This window comes from Salvelinus alpinus, chromosome 9, assembly GCF_045679555.1.
Source record: "Salvelinus alpinus chromosome 9, SLU_Salpinus.1, whole genome shotgun sequence".
In the NCBI taxonomy this organism is placed as follows: Eukaryota; Metazoa; Chordata; class Actinopteri; order Salmoniformes; family Salmonidae; genus Salvelinus; species Salvelinus alpinus.
In genome coordinates, this window is record NC_092094.1 from 51,612,036 (window position 1) to 51,629,600 (window position 17,565).

Here is a 17,565-nt window from a genome sequence, read left to right on the forward strand (position 1 = left end):
TGTCTCAAGTATGTGACAAACAAAAACAACAATGGCAGCTATTTGAGAAAAAAGGTGTATTACTTACAGAACGTAACATTCTACCAATAGAAAAGCAACATCCAATTTTATTAGCGGAAAGCGTACAATTAACTTATTTTCATTGAGTAGCACATTGTCACTGCACAGAATTGACCCATGGCAGTTCAGCGAGGGGTGCTGAGCTGGATTTGGTTTCTGGCCACCGCAGTGTGACAAAGTGTGTCATCATTCTGCATCCTCAGTCTCAGATATCCATTGGCTCATCCGGTTTGTCTGCTGCAGGCTCATCTGCAGCCTCGATAACCTAGGACACACAAGGCGGGACACATCATATCTTGATTGGCTACCGTTCAGATAAAAATGGAAAATAAAAAATAAAGTACTTTCTTATGTCAAACTACCAGGAAGTCTGAAAAGATACTGAGTGAGAGGGAAGCTCACCTTAACTTTAGGTTCTGTGAAAATGCCTATGTCAAGCAACATGGACGCAGTGTTGCAGTGAGATTATCTCAAGCAAATTTGCTGATACACAAATCAACATTGAAATTGCATGCAACATCCAATCCTATCATACACCACATAATGGTTTCACTACTGATTTGTTTATATCCAACTGTTTGGTTATTGTAACAGTATCAATAGACAAAATGTAGTCTGTATAGTTTAGCTAGCAAATTCAAATGGAATTGGCAGCACTGTTTATCAAGCTAGCTAGTTCATCTTGGACAATTTCAGGGTGAGGTCTGGGTACTTTTCATTAAATATATACATACATACTCAGTGGCTAGTTTATTAGGTTCCCTCCTACAGACAGTGAGTCACATGGCAGTGGCTTGATCTATAAAGCAGGCATCGAGGCATTCAGTTACTGTTTGACTGAACGCTAGAATGGGCAAAACGAGTGACCTAAGCCACCGAGTGTGGTATGATCGTTGGTGCAGGTCGTGCCGGTTCAGTATCTCGGAAACGGCCGGCCTCCTGGGCTTTTCATGCATGACTGTGTCTCGGGGTTATCGTGAATGGTGCGACAAACCAAAAAACATCCAGTCAACAGCAATCCTGTGGGTGAAAACAGCTTATTGATGAGAGGTCGAAAGAGAATGGCAAGAATCGTAAAGCGAACAGGCGGGCCACAAACAGGCAAATAACAGCACAGTAGAACTGGTCGCAAAACTAGTCGGTCCTTGTCACGGATGGGCTATTGCAGCAGACACCCACACCAGGTTCCCCTCTCATCCTCTAAAAACAAGAAGTGGATCCAGTGGGCACGTGATCACCAACACTGGACATTTGAGCAGTGGAAAAGCATCGCCCGGTCCGACAAATCCTGGTTCATGTTGCGTCATGCTGATGGCAGTCAGGATTTGGCGTAAGTGTCAATGGTACAGGCTGGTGGCGGTGGTGTAATGGTGTGGGGAATGTTTTCCTGGCAAACGTCAGGTTCCTTGATACCAATTGATACCAGTTTGTACGCCACAGCATATCTGAACATGCTGGCTGAAGATCTAGCTAGCCAGTTACTAGCTAACACCAGGGGAAAAAAATTGCTAACACCAGACACAGATGAAAGCAGAAACATTAGAAGAATATACTTTCAAAAAAATATTTACTGACACACTGCAGTCAAATTTCTGCACCAGTAGACTAGCTACCTAGCTATGTAAACAACACGCCTTCTGCTATGTTGGTTACATGGTGGTACTTGTTTAAGTTAGGTAAGAGAATAAGATGTTACCATTGGTGTATTAAAATTATACTTTTTGTGATGTCATGAAAAGCCCTTAATAATCCTGCCTCCATCCCGCCTCCTGAATCACAGTCTCAAAAGTGGGTGGGTATCTCTGACATAGCGAACCAGTGACACCTCGAGCTGGCTACAAACTAGCAGGGGTTGACGACAGTTGTGTGTACTGAGAGGCACGAGCAAGAAGACAATGGCGGAGGCGGAGCCACCATCGGTTGGTGGTGGAAATGAAAAATTGACTTTCGCCAAAGAAATGGAAAGAAATAAGCTAAATTGAATGGTTGATGTATGCTGGATGATGTGGAGTCCCTCCCGATCCAAGTGCAGCTGACACAGATGAAAGCAGAAACCTATAAGCAGGGTTGGGGAGTGACGGATTACAAAACAAACTTAATCAGTAACCAGAAAAAATATTGTAACAAGATTAGATACTTTTGAAAAAGTAGATGATTACTTTTTAATTCAGAAAGGATGTTTGCGAAAACAGAAAGGTGTAAAAAAAAATCTCAATGACATTCAAAATCAACATTGAAAAAAGGAGCACGTTTAAGATAGTTTTCCGCCTGAGCAAGTCTGACCACAGAAACCACTATGATGACACACCAAAATACGTTTGATGGATTGCAAATGTATAAATGTATATGTATATATATATATATAAAACCATTATTGGGTTAAAATACACACACACACACACACATTAACCCAATAATGGTTGAATTGAAGCAGTTTAAGCTGCCTATCAATCATTGTTTTTGCAACAAGGGGTGTATTCATTATGAAACAGTTTACCGTTTAAGAACCAAATGGAAGCAAACAGAGCAAAACTAAAGTTTCTATTGGACAAACTCAGGTAGGTCCCTCCCCGTTTCGTCACATTTATGAAACGTTTTTCAACAGAATGGGCATAATGAATTCGCACCAGTAGACAGCCAGTGAAAAATGTGCGGTTGCAACAGCTGCATAGTGCGGATCCCAGCCTAAGGAATACAAGTTTGAGTTCCTCCCTTCTAAACTGTTAAGACTTCAGTGCGGCTTTTGACATTCTTGATCATAGTCTGCTGCTGGAAAAACGTGTTATGGCTTCACATCCACTGCTATATTGTGGATAAAGAGTTACCTGTAACAGAACACAGAGGGTGTTTTTTAATGGAAGCCTCTCCAACATAATCCAGGTAGAATCAGGAATTTCCCAGGGCAGCTGTCTAGACCCCTTACTTTAAATCTTTACTAATGACATGCCACTGGCTTTAAGTAAAGCCTATGTGTCTATGTATGCGCATGACTCGACACTATACATGTCAGCTACTACAGCGACTGAAATGACTGCAACACTTAACAAAGAGCTGCAGTTAGTTTCAGAGTGGGTGGCAAGGAACAAGTTAGTCCTAAATATTTCTAAAACTAAAAGCATTGTATTTGGGATAAATCCTTCACTGAACCCTAAACCTCAGCTAAATCTTGTAATGAATAATGTGGAAATGAGCAAGTTGAGGTGACAAAACTGCTTGGAGTAACCCTGGATTGTAAATTGTCATGGTAGCTAAGATGGGGAGAACTCTGTCCATAATAAAGCACAGCTCTACCTTCTTAACAGCACTATCAACAAAGGCAGGTCCTAAAGGCCCTAGTTTTAATCACACCTGGACTACTGTTCAGTAGTGTGGTCAGGTGCCACAAAAAGGGACTTAGTAAAATTGCAATTGGCCCAGAACAGGGCAGCACGGCTGGCCCTTGGATGTACACAGAGAGCTAATATTAATAATATGCATGTCAATCTCTCCTGGCTCAAAGTGGAAAGATTGACTTCATCACTACTTGTATTTGTGAGAGGTATTGATTGATATGTTGAATGTACCGAGCTGTCTGTTTGAACTACTAGGCGCACAGCTCGGACACCCATGCATACCAAACAAGACATTCCACAAAAGGAATTCACAGTCCCCAAGTCCAGAACGGACTATGTGAGGCACACAGTACTACATTGAGCCATGACTACATGGAACTCTATTCCACATCAAGGAACTTATGCAAGAATTTGATTATAAAAAAACATAGAAAAATACACCTTATGGATAGCCTAGTGGTTAGAGCGTTGGACTAGTAACCGGAAGGTTGTAAGATCAAATCCCGAGCTGTCGTTCTGCCCCTGAACAAGTCAGTTAACCCACTGTTCCTAGGCCGTCATTGAAAATAAGAATTTGTTCTTAACTGACTTGCCTAGTTAAAATAAAATAAAACACTGTGCTGGGGACAATAAAAGGCCACTAAAATGTGCTGTTTTATCCGAAAACACAATGTCTCAAGTTCTGAAGGAGCGTGCAATTGGCATGTTGACTGGAGGAATGTTTACCAGAGCTGTTGCCAGAGAATTCAATGTTCATTTCTCTACCATAAGCCTCCTCTGTCTTTTTAGAGAATTTGGCAGTACATCCAACCGGCCTCACAAATGCAAACCACGTGTAGCCACGCCAGCCCAGGACCTACACACCCGGCTTCTTCACCTGCGGAATCATCCAAGACCAGCCAGCCGGACAGCTAATGAAACTGAGGAGTATTTCTGTCTAATGAAGCCCTTGTGGGGTTAAAACTCTGACTGGGCTTGGCTCCTCAGTGGGTGGGCCTATGCTCTCCCATGGATGCGCTTCTGCCCAGTCATGTGAAATCCATAGATTTGGGACTAATGAATTTATTTAAAAATGGACTGATTTCCTTATATGAAATGTAACTCAATATAATACTTTTAAAACAAATATTTATCATTGACTTACAACCTGTAGATACTATGCGATTAGACAGATTCAGAAATTATGTGAAACATCACAGCACAGTTGAAAAATATATGGCACATGCAAATCATAAGAGGGTGGTTTACGGAGATAGGTGAGATGGACTGAGAGTAGCTGGTGGGTGTGTTTAAAAGTTGTTCTATAATAGTTATGACTGAAAACATGTATAAGTACTATCTACCTAGATATAATGTACAGTACCAGTCAAAAGTTTGGACACATCTACTCATTCAAGGGATTTTCTTTATTTGTACTATTTTCTACATTGTAGAATGAGAGTGAAGACATCAAAACTATGAAATAACACATATTGAATCATGTAGTAAAAAAAAAAAAAATGTACAGATCAAAATACATTTTATATCTGAGATTCTTCAAATAGCCACCCTTTGACTTGATGACAGCTTTGCACACTCTAGGCATTCTCTCAACCAGCTTCACCTGGAATGCTTTTCCAACAGTCTTGAAGGAGTTCCCACATATGCTGAGCACTTGTTGGCTGCTTTTCCTTCACTCTGCGGTCCAACTCATCCCAAACATCTCAATTGGGTTGAGGTCAGGCGATTGTGGAGGCCAGATCATCTGATGCAGCACTCCATCACTCTCCTTTGTGGTCAAATAGCCCTCAAACAGCCTGGAGGTGTGTTGGGTCATTGTCGTGTTGAAAAACAAATGATAGTCCCACTAAGCGCAACCCAAATGGGATGGCGTATCGCTGGAGAATGCTGTGGTAGCCATGCTGGTTAAGTGTGCCTTGAATTCTAAATAAATCCCAGACAGTGTCACCCACAAAGCACCCCCACACAATCACACCTCCTCCTCCATGCTTCACAGTGGGAACCACACATGCAGCGATCCTTTCTCCTACTCTATGTCTCACGAAGACACAGCGGTTTGAACCAAAAATCTCAAATTTGGACTCCTCAGAACAAAGGAAAGATTTCCATCGGTCTAATATCCATTGCTTGTGTTCCTTGGCCCAAGCAAGTCTCTTCTTATTATTGGTGTCATTTAGTAATCAAATCAAAAAGTTTGTCACATGCTTACTTACAAGCCCAAAAACAACAGTGCAATTTTTAAGTAAAAAATAGGTATTAGGTAAACAATAGATAAGTAAAAAATTTAAAATAAACCGTAAAATGACAGTGAAAATAACAGTAGCGCGGCTATATACAGGTGGTACCGGTACAGAGTCAATGTGCGGGGGCACTGGTTAGTCAGGCTAATATGTACATCTAGGTATAGTTAAAGTGACTATGCATAGATGATAAACAGAGAGTAGCAGCAGCGTAAAAGAGGGGTTGGCGGTATTGGTTTCTTTGCAGCAATTCGACCATGAAGGCCAGATTCACACAGTCTCTTCTGAATAGTGTATGCATTTATTTGGGCTGCAATTTCTGAGGCTGGTAACTTTAATAAACTTTTCCTCTGCTGCAAAGGTTTCTCTGGGTCTTCCTTTCCTGTGGCGGTCCTCATAAGAGACAGTTTCATCATAGCGCTTGATGGCTTTTGCGACTGCACTTGAAGAAACTTTAAAAGTTCTTGAAATTTCCCGGATTGACTGACCTTCATGTCTTAAAGTAATGATGGACTGTCGTTTCTCTTTGCTTATTTGAGCTGTTCTTGCCATAATATGGACTTGGTCTTTTAACCAAATAGGGCTATCTTCTGTATACCAACCATACCTTGTCACAACAATTGATTGGCTCAAACGCATTAAGGAGGAAAGAAATTCCACAAATTAACTTTTAACAAGGCACACCTGTTAATTGAAATGCATTCTAGGTGACTACCTCATGAAACTGGTTGAGAGAATGCCAAGAGTGTGCAAAGCTGTCATCAAGGCAAAGGGTGGCTACTTTGAAGAATCTCAGATATAAAATGTATTTTGATCTGTACATTTTTTTTTTGATTACTACATGATTGCATATGTGTTATTTAATAGTTCTGATGTATTCACTATTATTCTACAACACAGAAAATAGTTTAAAAAAATAAGAACAACCCTTGAATGAATAGGTGTCCAAACTTTTGACCGGTAATGTATATCAAATTACTTTATTCTTGCTATGTAACTACTGTAATAAAAATAATAAAAAAGCCAAATAAATACACTTTATGGTCGAACTTTAGAGGCAGGTATTTTTCCTACTTTGATCTGGATTGCTTGCTCTCTGGTGTTTTAGGCTCGGTTTGATCTAATCTGTTGATCTAAAAAGGGCTTGATAAATACATCTGATTAATCTGGTTTCATCCAAATGTCATCCAATTTCATGAAAAACATGATTTTGACTGTTCGGGACCTTCAAGTGAAATTTGTGATGTTTGTTAACCATTCTATAATATTATTATAATCTCATCTACAAATATCTTTGAGAGTGCCTTATCCTAGCCTGGATACCAAATTAATTGTTCTGTTTCAGTGTGGATCCAGGCTAGCATTAATCCAACCACTTTCCACAGTAACTCCAAGTCGACTCTTACCTTTCTCTGTGGCCTCTCCTCCAGACCCTCAAGGAAAGGACCCACGTCCTCATCGTCGTAGATGGTGAACTCCATGTCTTTCCCCACAATGCCGATTGAGACATTCTGAAAGGCAGGGAGAGCTACTCAGTAAAGCCCAGGGATATGTTCATTAGGCACCAAACAGAGAGGGACTCCATTTTATTTTCATGTTGCAAAACTTTTTTAAACATTTCTGTTGGGTGCCCTAATGAACACAGCCCTGTACTGTGGGGAACATGAGGGCTATGACAGGTTGGTTGAGCCATATAAGCTTACCTTAGTGGTGAGGTCCTGTTCAGCTGGGAGTGTTTCTCTGAGCCCAAGCAGACCATGCCTGACCAGCTCATTCAGATTACCTGAGTCAATGCAATGGACAAAAGGATAAATGCACAGAGCAGGTGCTGAGTTGTGTACAGTTGAAGTCAGAAGTTTACATACACCTTAGCCAAATACATTTAAGCTCAGTTTTTCACAATTCCTGACATTTAATCCTAGTTAAGAATCCCTGTTTTAGGTCTGTTAGGATCACCACTTTATTTTAAGAATGTGAAATGTCAGAATGATAGTAGAGAGAATGATTTATTTAAGCTTTTATTTATTTCATCACATTCCCAGTGGGTCAGAAGTCTACATACACTCAATTAGTATTTGGTAGCATTGCCTTTAAATTGTTTAACTTGGGTCAAATGTTTCAGGTAGCCTTCCACAAGCTTCCCACAATAAGTTGGGTTTATTTTGGCCCATTCCTCCTGACAGAGCTGGTGTAACTGAGTCAGGTTTGTAGGCCTCCTTGCTCGCACACGCTTTTCAGTTCTGCCCACAAATTTTCTATAGGATTAAGCTCAGGGTTTTGTGATGGCCCCTCCAATACCTTGACTTTGTTGTCCTTAAGCCATTTTGCCACAACTTTGGAAGTATGCTTGGGGTCATTGTCCATTTGAAGACCTCATTTGTCTTGAGATGTTGCTTCAATATATCCACATAATTTTCCTCCTCATGATGCCATCTATTTTGTGAAGTGTACCAGTCCCTCCTGCAGCAAAGCACCCCCACAACATGATGCTGCCACCCCCGTGCTTCACGGTTGGGATGGTGTTCTTCGGCTTGCAAGCCTCCCCCTTTTTCCTCCAAACATAACGATGGTCATTATGACCAAACAGTTCTATTTTTGTTTCATCAAACCAGAGGACATTTCTACAAAAAGTACAATCTTTGTCCCCATGTGCAGTTGCAAACTTTCTGGCTTTTTTATGGCGGTTTTGGAGCAGTAGCTTCTTCCTTGATGAGCAGCCTTTCAGGTTATGTCGATATAGGACTCGTTTTACTGTGGATATAGATACTTTTGTACCCGTTTCCTCCAGCATCTTTACATGGTCCTTTGCTGTTGTTCTGGGATTGATTTGCACTTTTCGCACCAAAGTACGTTCATCTCTAGGAGACAGAACGTGTCTCCTTCCTGAGCAGTATGACGGTTGCGTGGTCCCACGGTGTTTATACTTGTGTACTATTGTTTGTACAGATGAAAGTGGTACCTTCAGGCGTTTTGAAATTGCTCCCAAGGATGAACCAGACTTGTGGAGGTCTACAATTGTTTTCTGAGTTCTTTGCTGATTTATTTTGATTTTCCCATGATGTCAAGCAAAGAGGCACTGAGTTTGAAGGTAGGCCTTGAAATACATCCACAGGTACACCTCCAATTGACTCAAATTATGTCAATTAGCCTATCAGAAGCTTCTAAAGCCATGACATAATTTTCTGGAATTTTCCAAGCTGTTTAAAGGCACAGTCAATTTAGTGTATGTAAACTTCTGACCCACTGGAATTGTGATAGTGAATTATAAGTGAAATAACCTGTCTGTAAACAATTGTTGGAAAAATTACTTGTGTCATGCACAAAGTAGATGTCCTAATCGACTTGCCAAAACTATAGTTTGTTAACAAGAAATTTGTGGAGTGGTTGAAAAACGAGTTTTAATGACTCCAACATAAGTGTATGTAAACTTCGACTTCAACTGTAGGTGTGTGCGAGTGAGATATGCTACAGAGAAAAAGCCTCAAACAGTATCTACTTTATATGTGTAGTAGACACATAGGTATGCATTTGTGTTAGTAATTGTGAAAACCACAAATATAGTGTGTGTGTCTGCATGCTCTCACAGTCCAGGAAGGTGTCCATGTGTCTCTCTAGGTATGTGCGGGCAGACTGGGAGCGAGCTCCAATGGACATGGCTTTGCAGTCAAAGTAGTTTGCAGAGGGGCAGGTCTGGAAGATATGAGGCCCCATGTCCTACAAGAAGAGACCAAATGACTTTGTTGCTTCACATTACTAATAACTATTGCTTTAAGAATCACAAATACAGAGTTTTACACACCTTGATCAGCATACATAGTTTCCCTTAAAAGATGACAGAGATAACTTACATCGTAGCCAGCGATAAGCAGTCCCACACCATAGGGTCTTCTTCCATACCTCTGTGTGGGAATTTGAGTTTCTGAGGGACTGGTCAAGGGTTACCTTGTCAACTGTCTAGAGAGCACAGCGCGCCATTTCCCAAACCTCACCGCTTAACTCACGATAGTGTCATTTTTGACATTGACACATTGCATACATTTTTATTGGAGTATCAAACTTTCAAACGGATTGTTTGGGGTCCCCTAGGACTGTCCTAAACTCAGCAAAATGTTAACGCATGGCAAACTGGGCGCGGGCTTCTAGGGATCAATAATTGAACGCATGACTGAAAGGATACTGCTTCCGATGAGCGTGACGAGGCGCGATGCTGGGAGAGGCCTGTCAAACACGAACCTGGAGTCCAGGCATTCCTGCCTCATGAAGTTACTGTTGAAGAAGATAGAAGGGGAAAGAAGTGGTTAGAAGTGGTTATCTTGACACAAATTACAGTGGATATACATTGCACACAGACACATGGTTTTTCATACATTTTATTTCTACAACTGGACACCAAGGTGTGTGTGTGTGTGTGTGTTGTAGATAGCCTAGTGTGCGGCAGGTACCCTAGCGGTTAAGAGCGTTGGGCCAGTAACCGAAAGGTTGCTGATTCTAAACCTCGAGCTGACTAGGTGAAAAATCTGTCAATGTGCCCTTGAGCAAGGTACTTAACCCTAATTGTTCCTGTAAGTCGCTCTGGATAAGAGCGTCTACTAAATGACTCAAATGTTTAAAAAAATGTAAATGGTACCAGAGGAGCCTGGCATCTGCAGTCAGCCCGGCAATGGAGATGCCAATGTGTTCATCAACGTGGAGGATCTTCTTCTGGTGAGCAGCCAGCTCTGACTGGGCTCGCTGTGGAGAAACAAACACCAGTCTCACTTGACAGCCCATTGACAGTCACTGCGAGTGGCTCACGCCACGCATCCAATGCAGCAGGTAAAAGACATACCGTTTTCCTGATACCCCAGTGTAACTCCTATGTAACTCTTGAAAAACCAAAACTGTCAGTGTAGAATAGAACTGGGATATTAACGGGGAATACCTTGAGAGCAACCAGGACTGCATGGGTTCTGGACTTGAGCCCCACTGTAGCCGAACCTTGTTTCACCGCCTCCATGGCGTATTCGATCTGGTGAATGCGCCCCTGAAACACAAGTGCATTGATAACGTTAACTTATTTGGGAGACACTGCAGGGAACCTCATTCCCTAAACATTTAGATTAATTTGAATGTTCACACTCGTGAGTACGTGAGGAAGTTGCAAGAAATAACGACCGTATAAGGCAAAAAGAAATCCCTCACCTGGGGACTCCATACTGTGACATCGTTGTCGTACTGGTTACGGAACTACAGAGAGAGAGAGAGAGAGAAGGCAGTAGTGTCAATATTTTCAATGTACATTTGTCTAGAAATGTTTTACTTACGTAGTTATCTTGCATTGCAATGAGTTATCAACCAAAAAACTGTTGTGGACTGCACCTCAACACAGAATGTGCTTGCCACCCTAGACTCTTCCAGACAAAGGTATTGCATTGCTATAAATAAAATATAGAGCCAGCTAGAAAGCAACCTTGTGGCTTTGTTTACAGCCACCTGTCATAGGGGTGCATCTGAACCAGAATCTGCCCTTACAGGAACAGGTGATATGGCGAATCTCCTTTAAGCCCAGGAAGCAGCCATTGACCTGCTTTTCAAGCGTAATAATCTCAAAATACGTTTATTACTCACCAAATTAAGTTTCAATTAGCAACTATCGTCATTTACTGCTATCACGGATGATATGTACTTCCAAAAAAGGTCTAAATAAAAAGTTTTATGTAATGGGAAAAAAGGCCTCTTCGGCACCTCCAATGTATTGAGCTGTTGTCGACTTACAACCTGTGCATGCAGTCAGGTTAGGGCTCTCTGGGATCCTTGGGACGCGAGTGTCGAATAGGATTTTTTTCTTCAGTTGCTTGCAGTGGTGGAAAAGGTACCCAATTGTTTTACTTGAGTAAAAGTAAAGATACCTTAATAGAAAATTACTCAAGTAAAAGTCACCCAGTAAAATACTACTTGAGTAAAAGTCTAAAAGTATTTGGTTTTAAATATACTTAAAAATCATTTCACATTCATTATATTAAGCAAACCAGACGGACCGATTTTCTTGTTTTTTAGGGACAACACTCAGACATAATTTACAAATTAAGCATTTAGATTTAGTAAGTCCGCCAGATATGAGGCAGTAGGGATGACCAGGTATGTTCTCTTGATGTGTGTGAATTTAACCATTTTCCTGTCCTGCTAAGCATTCGAAATGTAAAGAGTACTTTTGGGTGTCAGGGAAAATGTATGGAGTAAAAACTACATTATTTTCTTTAGGAATAGAACGTAAGTGGAGTAAGCTGTCAAAAATATAAATAGTAAATTAAAGTACATATACCCCAAAAAACTACTTAAGTAGTACTTGAAGTACTTTAAAGTATTTTTACACCAGTTTTTTTTAAACTCCATATTTGTTGAGTAACGAACGTATTTTAACGTTATTAAATTTGAAAAGCTGGTTAATGGCAAGTTGAATAGCTGCTTCCTGGGTTTAAAGGAGATTCGCCATAACGTTTCCTGTAAAGCCAGATTCTGGTTCATGGGTGCATCCATAGAATTAGAACAGGACTTCTATGGGTGCACCTCTCATGACGTCGAACACGTTTGTAGTTTCAGAGGTACAATAGGCATGATAGCTTTGTTCAAGCAACAAAGTAGCTGGTCCCAAACAGTTGGAAGAAAGCATCTAGTTAGCTAGAAGTTTTCAATTTGCCTTTGCATCCATAGGTAAGGTAGACTGCAAAGAACCGGCATTCGGTAAAAGTTGGGTAACGGAAGTGAAACACTCAACATTTACTAGGCTAACTAGCTAACACAGCTAGGTAGCTAGCCAGCCATCTAAATTAGCTACCGTTAGCTAGCTATGTTAGCTCCTAGCTAGCTACATAAACTAGGTTGGATACTTTATTGAATCTATTGTTACAGCTAGCTAGTTTGCCAATAAGGCAGTAGCTAGCTAACTCGTGCAAAATCATAAACTTCCATAGACGCTACTATAGTAGCTATGTTTTATGCTTACTCACAGTGCACTCGTTTCGTAACGTTGGTGTTCATAGACTAGCTAACGTTATCTATTTTAACGAGTGATAGCTAGCATCCTTATCAAACACCTTTGTCATTCAATGTATGCAATCTGTATTATTTAAGCAAATATTCAAGCTTCAAACAAAACGCCTAATTTATACACTCTTACCATCTCTGCTGCTGAACTGTGACTTGGTTTGATTTATTTTCCTAAATATGTGACGTAAGGCAAAGCAGTAGATCTCAGAAGTCTGTCCAGTCGATGAAAAATCGAAATGTCATCAAAGATTGGAAACTTTACTCATTTTGACTTGACCAAAGACAGCTATCTATGTCAAATGTACTTTTTAATGCCACGATTCCTGTCAATTCTGAAAGTAAATTTAGATTTTTGATGAATGTAATAAAAAAAAACATTCAAGTTTATTTCACATTCATGGTCCTCGGAGGTTGCAATAACTAGAATAAAATACTTGCAGTAATACAAGCAAACAACATTTTGTTATAGCATTTTTTTGTTGTTGCAATGACAGGCATAATTGCAGTGTGCCTAGATGAGCACTTTGAATGTCAACAACAACAATACACAATATCATTCAGTAAACTGTTTTTTTTGTCTTCAGAAAAATTGGCACACACATCCAGGACCTCTGCTAATAGAAATCTTAATTTCTCTGTACAAACCATTCATGGTGTTTCAGACTCATCATAAAAAGTTTTCAGCGTTTAATGTCTCTTTCTAGGGACATTTCTATGCATTTATAAAGGTCTCCATCAACAGTCTTGCTCTCAGCTTCTCCCACTCTCTTTTTTTCTATTTCTCTTTCTCCCCCCTATCTCCCCATCTCTCACTCTCTCTTCTCTCTCTGCCCACCCCCCTGTCTGTTTTTTTTGGGTTGAAACGGCTGGACACAGAGCCTGGACCCTGTTAAAGATATCTGATGTACCCTTGATCCGGGGGGAGATGAATTGAAGGAGCTGTGCTGACGAGCCCTCCTCCCCTGCCAAGTTAGAGGCGGCAGCAGCAGCCATTACATCAGCGCGCCTCCTTTGTGATTGAGATTGTAGTAGCTGTGCTGAGCACAGCATGTTTCGCCAGGGCTTAATTTAACTCTGCCAAACGGCCACCTTTTAATTTTTCAAATGGAAGAGTGTCCTGAGTCACTCTGTGACGGGTCCAAGCCACGCCGCTGGCCCTCACGCGAGGAAGGGGGAGGGCGGAGGTGTTTAAAGGTGTAGCGGTATTGGTCGGGAAGACAAAAGTAACGTTGCTTACCCAGACCATGTCTCGGAGAAGAAATACATCAGTGCATTGTCAGCTGTACTTAGCTATATCAATCAATGACACAACTAATTGTGTTACCACAAATCCAGGCTATGCTTAGCTATCAATCAATGGCACAATAGTGTACGTGTTACCACAAAGAGGCAGCTGGCAGGTACCATGAAGTGGGTCAAGGATCATCAGCCGCACACGGAATGAGCGGAAGGCCCCCCTCAACAGGTTTTATGAGAAGATATACATCTTAATTGACTTTTAAATTTTCCACCAAATGCCAGGACACGCAGCAGCAAGTGTGGGGCGGTGGGGGAGTTGAGAGTCATGCAGAATCTTGCCATCCGTTTCCTTGCATTTTCCCAAAGAGCTTACACAGCATTTTGGCGATAAATGGCTGAAGAGGCTTTTTCTGTCTTAAACCGGAAAGAGCACATTGTGGAGCACTTACTAATATCCGAGCCAAAGAGATTACTGCTTCACTCAGCCTTTGGATCTAATAATAGCTAGCCAATACATGGCAAATCTCATATGCTTTATACTGCACAACTGCCTCTTTGTGGTTCAGAGGTGATCTATAATTATTAATTTGAAGTAATCAATAGATTATACTTGTACAAAGCCTGATTTAGATTAATGTAGATAATAGATAAACAGCCATGTTACTTGGTTCTCCCCTGAATAGTCAGGGTTTAGAAGTTCTGACTGACAGCTGTGATGGCTCTTCTGTGTGTGGTGTTGTGTGGGACACTTGCATGCTGGGACATGGTGTGTCTTTTGATGTGCTATCGTTTCATGCTGCTCTGACAGGTGTGATTGTCCGATGGGGAAGCTTGACTGGCAGTCTCCGGGCTCTGGGCCTTCTGTGTCCATCCAGCCTTTGGAGAGAGGAGGAGAAAATGAGACCCTGTATGAGGAGGAAGCCCAAGCTATCCCTTTGTGTGTAGTCCCCAGCTAGTCCCCCTTTTGCCTGTCAACCATGTCATGTGAAATCAACAGGTGGTCTCAGAGGGGTTCATCTAGGAAGATTTGACTCAGGACCATTACCTCAAGGGAAGGGTGATCTAGGGAGGTCTTTTGATGTAATAGAGAATAACTCCAAATGTGTTTCAAACCCCCAGGTGCAGCACGGATGTTGTTGCAACACACACATAGCTTATTGTGAAATAAACACAAATGACTTCTTCAAAATTCATGACAGGCACATGAATAAATCAACTATTTTGTGTGTATTGCACGATTTTCATCACAACGCATTTTGTGTGTATTACACAAATGTTCTTTCTTCATAACGCATTCGTGTACATTACACAAATTCCATTTTGTTGTGGCTAAATTTTAGCCAGGCTAGTTGATGGCTAACATTAGGTAGGCTAGGGGTTAAGGTTAGGTTTAGGGTTATGGTTTAGGGTTAGGTAAAATGCTAGCTAAGGAGTTAAAGTAATTAAGGTTAGGAGTTAGGTTAAAGTGAAGGGTTAGCTAACATGCTAATTAAGTTGCAAAGTAGCTAAAAAGTAGCAAGTAGCTGCAAAGTTACTCATTAGCTAAAGTTGTCCGTGATAAGATTCGAACAAGCAACATTTGGGTTGCTAGACGATCGTGTTATACATTCAACCAACCACCATCCTATCGTTTCTGTGTTAAGTTACGTACCGTCTTTATCTGTGATTGAAATTCACGGTATACAAAATTGAAAATGTACTTTTTCTTGTGGCTGTCACGAATTTCCAATTTGTGAATAAGCAATTTGTGTCTATTTCACAATATGTGATACTGGGTTGGTTTATCATGACTGATTTCCTGGCAAGGTGTCACGACTTCAGCCCGAAGTTGGTTCCTCTCCTTGTTCGGGCGGCGGTCGGCGTTGCCGGTCTACTAGCCATCGCCGATCCACTTTTCATTTTCCATTTGTTTTGTCTTTGTTTCTACACACCTGTTTTTCATTCCCCTAATTATTGTTCATGTATTTAACCCTCTGTTTCCCCCATGGTGTTGTGCGGGATTGTTTTATGTCATGTTTGGTATGTTGGTGACTGGTTATTTCGACGGGTGCTGTTTCTTGCCCTTGCGTAAAAGTTGATGTTTGTGTTTGAGCAAGTGTATTCTTTTACCTTGCACCATTCATTATTCTGAGTAAAGTTACGTTGCTCCCAATTCTCTGCTCTCCTGCGCCTGACTGCATACACCAGCTACACCCACCATTCTGACACAAGATTACTCATATCACTAGTGAGAGTGGAAGGTGGAGTGTTTTTCTGAGATAATTAGAAGCTTTTGTCATTCTCATTTCAAAGCATCTAACATATTCCCTGCCTAAAATAGTACATAAAGATTATTGGCTTTTTCAATAAAAAAATAATCACACAAGCACTGACAGACAAAACACAACTCAAATGATCCTTCTCTCCATACTGTATGACAAAGGTAATTCAAAAAGTGCCTCAGCACCATCTGTTTCTTCAACTTCCTCCTTTGTGGGTATTGATGGAGAAAACGGTCGATGCCAAGTCTGGGAAGCAAGAAGACGTCAAATCATTACCGAACTCAAAGTATTTCCCTGGCTCCACAGCAAATGCTCAAACATTAATTGCATTTGCTCATCCGATACTGTTTTTTTGGATTAGCTAATGTGAGAGGTCACTTTTTGAGATGGGAGAGATTCTTGGCTCCACTTCACCTGTTTTATGAGCAGTCTCTTTAATTTTGTCACATTTTTTTCTCTGGAGCTCCACAACAAATATGTGAGCTGCTCTTTAAGCCTTCATGGGTTGGGTACCCACTGGGCAAAAACTGGTTGAATCAACATTGTCTCCATGTTATTTCAACCCCCAAAATCTATGTGTTGACATTGAATCAACGTGGAAAACAGATTGAATTTGGAAAAAGTAATCAACCTAAGGGAATTTCGTATTTTTTTCACCCAACTTTTAACCTAAATCCGATGATATAGTGACCTTTTTGATTGATTTCGCGTTGAATTCACATTAGTTGAAACCTCAACCAAATGTAAATCAAAACTAGACGTTGAACCGATGTCTGTGCCCATTGGGTATGAGATGATATTCCTCAGGAATGTGTCTTTAGTTAATCTCCTGTGAAGCACTGTATCTTATATTTTCCTAAAACTGACTATATTGTAACATGCTGACCACGCTTGCGTTGCGTGCACAAGCGCAAAATAAATGTACACATACACGCGTGTTCCCAGTCTAGACAGCATGTAACTCATCAACAATAATACTGTGTTATAAATAAGTACAAATCCCAGTTGGAAAATTCTTGGAATCAGCTGGGTTAAGGAGAAGATCCATGAATCTTCCAACCAGGATTTTACCAGAATTTTTCATCCCTAGTTATAAAAATACAAATATTATTTATGAAAACACAGCAACACTATGCTATCTCGGAAACCCAGAACTAATTGCGTCAGATGGTCGATACATAGTCTGTCCACGATAGATTAGCGCACCTCAGATATCACAGTTTATTCCGATGAGCATTGTATTTCTCTCATTAGCCAGTAAATATTGTGTGCCTTCACAGCATTGTGTACTAATTGATTTAAGACACCCAATAACCAATTCAAATCACTGTCAATGTCTGTTTGACAGTTTTGAGATTAATGTTGTACACATTTATAGAACACAGATTATTTAAAAAAACATGACAG

The 17,565-nt window shown here is 40.8% G+C and overlaps 1 protein-coding gene across 2 annotated transcripts; it reads right to left on the reverse strand.

The window, feature by feature from the left end:
* Positions 1-39: 39 nt before the first annotated feature.
* Positions 40-12,901, reverse strand: LOC139584001 (proteasome subunit alpha type-1-like). Of its 2 annotated transcripts, none has more exons than XM_071415509.1 (10): positions 12,789-12,901; positions 10,814-10,858; positions 10,554-10,655; positions 10,260-10,363; positions 9,810-9,898; positions 9,481-9,551; positions 9,217-9,346; positions 7,336-7,415; positions 7,039-7,143; positions 40-325 (listed from the first exon to the last, which is right to left on the reverse strand). In XM_071415509.1, exons 1-10 carry the CDS (start codon positions 12,789-12,791, stop codon positions 266-268), a joined length of 789 nt encoding a protein of 262 aa, XP_071271610.1. In that variant the 5' UTR covers positions 12,792-12,901; the 3' UTR covers positions 40-265. The 2 variants fall into 2 exon arrangements, with proteins under 2 accessions (XP_071271610.1, XP_071271611.1); XM_071415510.1 differs by having other exon boundaries at positions 12,619-12,795.
* Between the last annotated feature and the right edge of the window lie 4,664 nt (positions 12,902-17,565).

Bases quoted from the DNA above. Each gene is read 5' to 3' on its own strand.
- LOC139584001 (XM_071415509.1), bottom strand. The intron at 9,899-10,259 runs GTACCATTTACA...CTTCTTCAACAG, and splicing joins GCAGATGCCAGGCTCCTCTG to TAACTTCATGAGGCAGGAAT. The intron at 326-7,038 runs GTAAGAGTCGAC...TGTGTGTCCTAG, and splicing joins AGGAGAGGCCACAGAGAAAG to GTTATCGAGGCTGCAGATGA.